We start from the raw sequence: 9,637 nt of genomic DNA on the forward strand, positions 1-9,637 counted from the left end.
TGTAGCCACTAAAAGAGCTATGCAAATAACAATGTGTTTATGAGAAAAAAATGACAACGTTACATTGCTAAGTGAAAAATAAGGTTAAAAAGATTAGTTTGCATAATTCCATTCTGTAAAAATATAATGCATGAGTGCCTGCATTAATAATTTTTTATCAAAATGTTAACTCTAAACTGTGAATTAAAAATTATATTTATTTTAGTTCATTTAACCTTTAAAATACTTTCCAGCCCTGGCTGATATAGCTCAGTTGGTTGGAGCATCGTCCCGTACACCAGAATGTTGGGGATTCGATTCCTGGTCAGGGCACGTACAAAATGTTGCAGGTCCTGTAAACTTTAGGAGTAATAGTACAAGGTCCTGTAGTTTTCTGTCTTCAAGTTAAAAATGGTGAATTGGAAGTGTGTTCTTATCTCTACTTCCTCCTAAAATCCTCTAAAATGACAGGAAAGAGTTGAAGAGCATAGGAAGAAAAGGCCAAAGAAAAAGCACTTGAAGCAGAGTGAGCGGTAACTGGCATGTAAGGTGGAATAACGCTGAAACTTCATCTTGCACTGGGGGTACTGCAGGGACCAAAAGAAATGACATCAAATGTAATAAATACAAACACAATATCCTGTGAGAAATTTGAAGAAAGCAGATTCACAAAACAATAACAGCATATGCTTAAAAGGAATTTTTTTTAAATTCTTGAAATTAAAACTATACTAGCAGGAATGAAAAGTACAATAGAACCATTGGGAAGTGAAGCTCTTAAGACCTTCCAGACGTACAAAATAGAACACATGAAGAAAGCTAGAGTTTCAACCCAGGAATTACACAACAAATAATAAGAGTTTTGGATATAAAGAAGAGAGAAAATAAAGAGAAGTTATCAGTATCAAAGACATAAATCCAATATATTTCAGAATTGAACCACCACAATGTAGCAGAGTGGAAATGAACAGGCTTTATTGGCAGAATTGAAAGGCCCACAAAATAAAAACTTCTACACACACACACGCCCCAGTTCCTATTTTTTCTTTTTAAAGAAAGCCAGAATCTGAATGGTATTAGATTTCTCACCACCAATATTACAAACTGGAAGACAATGAAGTGTCTGAAAGTCTTATTCTCAAAAATAAAGTGATTTAAATGTGGTAGGAAAATAAAGTCTTTTTAAATATTTAACTTGTCAAAAAATCTACCTGTATCTATCCTTTTATAGGATCTACTGGAGACTGACCTACATTACGATGGATAGTAAACCAAGAAAGGTAAAACAGGATCTTGGAAATAGAAATGCCAATGAAGGAGAGAAAGGATTTCTTAGGACGCTGGGAAAAGGATATTCTAGGATGGCAGCTACAAGACCACTGAGAAATGTACGCGTTCTGTCCAGAAAAGGTCCAGTCATTGTTAACATAACAAGAACAGCTTGTGTGACATCGATGTAGCCTGGCAGCAAAGGAGAGTGGACTGGAATACTCATGCACGAACAAATGATTACTTCACTGTACTAGTCAATGGGGCCGAGAGATGCTGCTGAGTGAGCGTGTGTACTGTGTGGCTGTCACGTTCAAAATGACTGAGCAAGTAGAGCAAACAATCTGTATCAAGTTTTACATTAAGCTTGAACATTCCTCCACGAATATTCGGATGATTCATAAGGCCACAGCCATGGGTAACTGGTGACTGACAGCTTCATCACAGCAATGTGCCTGCTCATGCATCACGTCTCGTGCAGAGTTTTTTGGTGAAACATCAAATCACCCAGGTGACTCAGCCCCACTACAGCCCAGATTTGGTGCCCTGTGACTTTTGGCTTTTTCCACAACTAAAATCACCTCTGAAAGAAAAAAGATTTCAGACCATTCATGAGATTCAAGAAAATATGACGGGGCAGCTGACAGCAATTGGGAGAACTCTGTGAGGTCCCAAGGTGCCTACTTTGAAGGGGACTGAGACATCATTGTTCTATGTACAATGTTACTTTTATCTGTATCTTCTTCAATAAAGGTCTCTATTTGTCATATTATATGGCTGAATACTTCCTGGACAGACTTTAGCAAGCCAAGCGTTGAGGGAAGTATTGAATGGGGCGGAGTGGAAGAAGTTATATAATCAAATATATGCCATCATATAATACTGCACAGCATAACTGTGGATATTTAAATCATAGATATTAATAAAATGCTAACTTTAGAGTTAATAACTGTTATTACGTCTGCATAGGAAGCATCAGAACACTATGCCTGCATGGGTAAATATCTGTATGTGTATCTGTGTATGATTAAATGGAGAGAAGGTATTGGAAAGATTTACGTTAGGCTGCTAAAAATGGCTAAGGAGAAGGAGTATGAAAAAAAGTAAGAGAAAATGCTCCATTTACTTACACTTCTGTAGTATTTGAATATTTTTCCAATGTTCATGTATTAAATATATGATGATGATGATGATGAGGTAAAATTTTGAAAAATGAAGGAAGAATGGCAAGAAATTTTCTCAAGTGGAGAAAAGTAATTTGAGACAATAGCCAGTGCAAGTTTTCAGCTCAATCAGATGCTATTAAGAGCTGTGATACTAGTTAACTGTGTGAGATTGGGGAAGTAAAAATAAGAGGCATATATTGGAATTTTAAAGTTCAGTATCTCACTCCACTCTTCACTCTGGCTTTTATACAATAAAAAATTATTGCTCCCAATGGAATGATAGATTCAGACTTTACCTCCACTGCTTCACCAAATACTTAATCTTTACCTGTGCTCTGCTCGGCTAGCTTTGATCTTTGGAGAAATAGAAAAGCTCATAATATACATAAATTAGTTCTAGACTTCTCTCCCAGGGAATTTTTGGAGCCCAGTTAAGAGTGAAATTCCTTTAAATTATAGACCCAGATAAGCTGGGCAGCTGGTTATGTTTGTTTCCATGGGAACTAGTGAGTCCTTCTCCCTGACCACTTTTCCTCATTTCTACTCCCCAGACACACATGCTCACTAATGAATTTCCTACTGGGTACTTTTCCTGACCAAGGTAATATTTCTCCACAAAAAGAACTACTGGAGCTTCCTTACTTTTCTCAAATGCAGTAATATTACCAAGTCACTGATCAACAGAGCCAATTAAACAGGGAAATTTAGCTGAAATTTCTGCTAGCATTTTGATGCATCTGTTTTAATGAGGAGAACTTGAAACAAGGGGGATGGAATTACAGAGTCCGCAGCTGAAAGCTCACTAAGGAGCTCAGGCGGGGTCCAGCAGCCTCCACAGGCCTGTGTGCATTCCCACTGAGGGCTGGCAACTCCAGACAGGATTCAAACAGTAATTAGGGATTTTCGAAGGCCGAATAAATGGCCATTAATCCCATTAAGAATGCAATTTCTCAAGGCTTAGACAGAATTCAGTGTATACCCCCAGGGCCAGGCTTGAGAGAATGTGGATGAGAGAAACTGTGGCACAGTGACAGCAGCGGGCGTTTATTAAGTGTGTTGGACGAGTTCGGACCGCTCGTGCACACAATTTGAAACCTCACACATGCCTGTGAGGTTGAAGTCATTAGAATTCCCTCGTGTAAAGGAGAAAACTTGGGCACAGAGAGACCGTCTTCCTAAACTCATCCTCCACTTCTCCTACAGCCATAACTTCAGTCCTTTAGTTTTCATGAGAATATTCTCTAAATGTCAAGTCAGAGTTACAAGCTCCCAGACCTAACACATCTGTGTAATTGTTTGGTTTCTATTTAATATAGAGAGGAAGTTATAAGGACCAAGGATTTATCAATACTGAATTTAGGTTTGTACACCTCATGGAGATTAATGTATGGTATGATTTCAAACTGTGAAATTCTTGGAGTGTGTGTGTGTGTGTATGAGAGAGAGACAGACAGACAGACAGACTGTGGAGGTGGTGTTTTTATCAGCAAATTGACACCTACCCTACAGTTTATAAGGCCAACATTCTCTATATGAGCTATTTGGGTGGCCTAAACATAAACAGGGAAGCCCTCCAAAGTTGAAGCAGTAGAGGAATAGTGATAAAGACTTTTCTCTGAATGTGATGTACAGACTCACAGGAGATGGTTCTGCCTGGCGTGGGAGATGTAGCCCAGCTCCCACTTGGAAAGGCCAGTGGAAAGTAAGGTCCACTACACAGGACCCATGCCCATGGATAGGCTTTCCCATGGAGAATCAGGCCTTCATTGTACCTAGGCCGCTTTGAGACTTGCTTTTGCTAAAACTCCCTCACCCTGAACTGAGGCAGCAAACGTTTACTGCGTATCTTTAAAGTAACTTCCTCAAATCTGTGCTAAACTTCCCAAGGACAAGTGTAACCGGTTCAACGACTTTTCCCTTTACATTTGCAAATATCCTTCTTCTGTGATGGAATTAGCAACATCCTCTCCTTTGTTTTCTGTAAAAGGTAACCACCTAAAGGGAACCTGTGCATAGTAAAGGAGGACCATCCTCAATGTAATGTGCCCAGAAAAGCAATAAAAGCCCGTCCAGGCAAGGGACAGGGCTGGCCCTCTCTTTCACTGAGAGAGCGGCTGTGTCATCCCTTTTCCTCCACAGGATTTCTGTAGTCCGTGTGAATGTGTCTCCTCTCATCCATAAAGCCACGGACCCTGAAGGCCGGTGTCTGCATCACAGACTTCATACATCGCTTGAAGAGGTTCATATCACAAATAGAAGCTTTTTAATTTATGCCACTTTGCCTTCTCGCTAATGGCACAGAGTTAGGAGCCATTGTGCCTGAATTTGAATCGTAGCTCTTTCACTCACTACATGTAACCTTGGACAAATTAGTGAATTTCCGTCTACTTTGGTTAGTATTTTCATGTGCTAAAGAGTGGTAATACTAGACATTAATACTTAAGATTTCTAAGGGGATTACAGGACTTGGCATTTGAAAATAATCAGAATACCTGGTTTCATTATTATTATAATTAATGTTATCACTGCTATAATTTTTCTAGACATAAAAGAAGTAGTCTGAACATGGATACTTCCGCAGAATTTTAACTATTTTTTTTTTAAATAAAAAGTTCACTCTTCTTTTCTTGCCCACATTATTTCCCATCATGTATTAGTCAGGCTTCTTGGACATAATAATATTCTGTGTATGGATGTGCTGATTTGCAGGGTTTAAAGAAGTGGCTTATTTTCCATAGTGAGTAAAGAATTCTAAATCTTAATATGTATAATTATGCTGTTTGCAAATGTGACAAGCTCTGGGTACTTAGCATACTGCTAGATCATGCTGTGACATTATAATAGTAATGGCCATAATTATTTTAATTAGTAGCTTTATTTGTCGGTTAGTTTGTTTCCAGCACAAACTTTCCCTGGGATAACATTAGTTACTACCCTTGACTCTGATGGATCACAGACTTATAATTTATAAGTAATATGCAGAACTCAAGAAAAAAATAGAAGAGGAGAAAAATTGGAGGAAAGTGGGAAGGAATGCCAAAAGGCTAATACTGACAAACTGATAATCCATAGGAATTTTTCATAAATGACTTGCATGCTCCATCTACATTTAGGATTTAAACAGTCACATGGTAAAATGTTTAACATCAACCACAGGGGGTCTCTCTATAAGTGTTGTTAGCATCCGGGACTCATTTAAATTGATGTGAGAACAAGGCATCTCTCATTCTGTAGCAAGCGAGTACTGCACATAGAAGGAAGGATTAGTAGGTAGGATGAGTAGGTACCAACCAGACCAATGAGTGAATTCTTCACCAGTGCATCAGAGTAAATGTTTTCCATGAATCTGCAGAAGGTTTTTGTGTGACCCTCTGCAGTTGGACAAAAATAGTGAGCATCAAAAGAAAGACATGGTCCAACAGCTGATGCGGGAGCAATGCAGGGGTTATTCAGTCAAAAATCTGCATATGGCGTTGACTGCCCCAAAACTTAACTGCCAGTAGCCTACTGTCGGACTGGAAGCCTTACCAATAACACAGATGGTCAGTCAACACACATTTTGTGTGTCGTTATGTACTGTATTCTTACAATGAAGTAAGCTAGAGAAAAGAACATATTAAGAAAATCATAAGGAAGAGAAAATTCATGTACAGTACTGTACTGTATTTCTCAACACCATAAATTTATGTCTGTTTACCAGATGAATTGTCTGTCAGTCCATGCATTAATATTGTCTTATGTGATACAAAACACTGAAGATGTTATACATATTACTAATGCCAGACATGAAAACAATTATGTGAAAAAGAAATTCTTATTTTTGTGTAGGTATAATGATTCATGCACTAAAAATAAAAAGTAGCAATAAGATTGCTTTATGGTAGCCTACTGTAATCAATACAATTGCTCCACAATAGTAAGGAAAATCTCCAAAAGTGTTTCCAATATATTTATTGAAAAAATCCTCACACTAGTGAACTTAAGAAGTTCAAACTTGTGTTGTTCAAGGGTCAACTGTACTTATATTTTGGTGCCAAATTTCCTGTTAATATTCCATGGCTATAAAAGAAAAGATGGCATCAAAAATACGTAATTTTCACCTTGACAAATCAATTGGTCTGAGGATCTCCCTACCATCTGTCCATTATGTTATATGCAGATTGCAAGAATCAAGAGTCAGGAAGCGAAAGTTTGTCTTTTAGAATGCTGTTTAATACCTGCGCAGGGACGAGCTCTCCCAAGATTGCTGGAGAGTCGCGCCTAACGCTTACAGACTAGGGTTTTTATGCAAGAGCAAGCAAGCAACTTATCCAGAAGCTGATCTTTGCGGTTAGCGATTGGCCCAAACTTAGCAACGCAACACACTTTCATAAATTTAGCAACGCGGCACACTCTTATAGGCGTATTTAAAAAAAACTTAGTTTCCCTCTATTTTGCTGACCTCCTCTCCTGTCAGTCCTTGTTATCTAAGTCCCAGCAATGCACTTATGGGGAAGTCCCTTTGCTCGTCCTCTTTGTGGGTTTCCTGGAGGGTGTTGGCCCAAACACACATTCTGCTTTTCTGCTTATGTTGGTAGCTTGGATTCTACATTCCCCACTCCTGTTGGAAGATTGAGTCAAATCTTTGATCCAACCTCGTTGTCTTCGAGTGGAAGGGCGGTATAAGGCTGAGAAAGAACCATTAACTTAACTGTAGCTATACGCTCCCTGATAAATGCTAAGAGCTTATTTAAGATTATAGGTCCTAGGATGAGAGCTACTAGGATTATCAGCAGGGGCCCTGTTACTGCCGATAATAGGGTGGTCAGCCAGGGTGAGGTCTTAAACAGAGATTCATACCAATTGGCACTTTCACCCTCTTTTTCTCTATCTTTAAGTCTCTTGGTGAGGACCTTGATATTCTCTCTGATAATACCTGAATGGTTGGCATAAAGACAGCATTCCTCACCAAGTGCTGCACACAGTCCTCCCTGCTGGAGGAAAAGCAAGTCGAGCCCCCTTCTATTTTGGAGGGCGACTTCAGCTAGAGAATCTACTTGCTTCTCAAGATAGGCGACTTGATCCTGGAGGAGGGAGACATCTTTAGCAAAGTCTAGAGATAGTTGTCTCAGGCTTGCATCTCCATGTACTAGCGCTCCTGCTCCCAGCCCTACTGCCCCTACCAACCCCAGTGTGGCTATTATGGGAATGAGTAAGGGCGCCCTCTTGGCCCGCCTGAGTTCTGGCCCTGCGATACTTGGCAGGAAATCAGGATGTCCTCCATATAGGTACACTTGGGGAATAATGTAGGCACTAACACACAGCTCAGGGCTGCTAGTGGGGACTATACACTTAAAGATACCCTCGGTACAGATGAACCATACCCCTTCAGGAGCTTTTGTCACAGTGAGCTGGTGGGGGGGAGATAGCACTATTTCCTCTGTCAAGCAGTAGCTGCTGAAATTTGATCCCTGCAGGGAGTAATTACCTAACAAATAACAAGTTCCTTTCCCATAGAACTCTGCAAGAGTGATTGTTCCTCCGGAGAGGCACTCGGCTACCTTGCTTTTCTCTTGACTGCTCGGAGGTCCTGTGAGGTTTACTGAGGTTGGGGCTAAATCTCCTTGCCGGGTGGCATTAACCCCTACCCCAACATAGTAGGGGGGCCTAGGACTTAGACACAGCCAGCAGGATTCAGTGAGGTCTGGCTGGGTACTATTGAAGAAGGTGAAGCTCTTTTCTAAGAGCTCTAGAACGTGGCCCCCTTGGTGGTGGGGTTTGTCTAGGGATATGCCGACTTCCTGGAATGAGGGTTGCAATTCCCCTTCTATAGGGCTCCCCAGTGACGGCCTTTCCCCTGCTCCGGTCCCATTCGAGGGATAATCGCCTGGAGTAGGGGAGGGATAATTGCCGGGAGTGGGGGCTTTACCGGCAGTGGTCGGTGCGGCTGTGAGTGGAGGGCTAGGTGGTCTCAGGCTCGACAGGCCTCCTCCTTCCCCTCTTCCTCGTAACATTGGGAGGCCCTGAGTTGGCAACCTCCGTACTGTGAAGAACGTCCCTGGGTCTGCTCCTGATACATAGAGCTTGAGTCCCCATGTGCGGCCTTTAAGCCACTCTGGATCTCTTGGGTTGAGAACTGTCACTATGGTTGGGTTGCAATTGTTTCTGGCGCATTCTGGATCGCCACCTTGTTGGGGTTTCCTCCTTTGGTCTCTGTACACTCTTATGTGCGGATCAGAGCCGGCACCGGGGGTCCAGCCTAGGGCCAGAGTCTCACAACCCCATGCCTTACAAAAGTAATCAGCTATGGACCCACAAGCTCGACGCTTTCCCGGAGGGGTTTCTGGGCATCCATAATGCTGGGTATAGAACAAGTCTCTATTTAGGTCTCGCTCTCCATCATTTTCACATACATTTCCTAACCCACTGGATACCCCTTCGAGTGGGCCAGGCTTATTTGGATTTCTTGCGTGCAAGTTCCCTTTGTCACAGAGTTTATCATCAAACAACTTGGAAAGATCTGTGGTTAAGGCAATATCCCTTTCAGGGTGTGTACCCCAACTAGCGTTCTTGGCCACTACAGTTCCATCAGCAGTTCGAATCAATACCCATCCTTGATACTCTAGCCCCTCTACCCCAAATAAACATGAATATAAAGTTAGTACCAGTCCTACTTTTTGTAGAATTTGAGCTGCAGAGGCTTTTCTGGGTCCCGTTGCACTCGCCATGATGCAGAGTCTTCAAGCTGTTGGGCTGGCTTGGTGTGAGACAGATGAATCCAATAGGGTTTTTCAGCAACGCGCACAGCGGAGGGGGTGCTCAGCAACACCTGGTATGGTCCCAGCCAGCGTGGTTCTAAATTTCCTCTCCTGTGGTTCAGTATCCACACCCACTGTCCTGGTTCTGGGGGAGCACACTGTTTCTGTTCTCCTCCCGCTGGTTTCTGGTTCTGTAGAGACCGGACTTCCGCTCGGATCAGCTGCAAGGCCTGCAAGGACTTGAGGAAATTGTGGTTAGACATTTCTAAACTCTCAGTGCTTAACTTAGGAACAACTGGTACAGGTTGTCCGAACATAATTTCATAGGGAGTCCAGGACTTCATATATGGGGTGCATCTTGCCCTGAATAAGGCAAAAGGGAGGAGCTCAACCCAATTTTCGCCGGTCTCCTCTTTTAACTTTATAAGCGTTTCTTTGAGGGTTCTATTCATCCTTTCTACTTGCCCTGAACTTTGTGGCCTATAA

General features: G+C 41.7%; 1 protein-coding gene across 1 annotated transcript; it reads right to left on the minus strand.

Moving 5' to 3' along the window:
• Positions 1 to 7,030: 7,030 nt before the first annotated feature.
• Positions 7,031 to 9,005, minus strand: LOC128779883 (endogenous retrovirus group S71 member 1 Env polyprotein). The gene is made up of 2 exons (XM_053916741.1): positions 9,002 to 9,005; positions 7,031 to 8,913 (listed from the first exon to the last, which is right to left on the minus strand). The coding sequence occupies exons 1-2, from the start codon at positions 9,003 to 9,005 to the stop codon at positions 7,031 to 7,033; spliced, it is 1,887 nt and encodes a 628-aa protein (XP_053772716.1).
• Positions 9,006 to 9,637: the final 632 nt, after the last annotated feature.

The sequence above is a fragment of the Desmodus rotundus genome, chromosome 13, assembly GCF_022682495.2.
Source record: "Desmodus rotundus isolate HL8 chromosome 13, HLdesRot8A.1, whole genome shotgun sequence".
NCBI classification, from domain to species: Eukaryota; Metazoa; Chordata; class Mammalia; order Chiroptera; family Phyllostomidae; genus Desmodus; species Desmodus rotundus.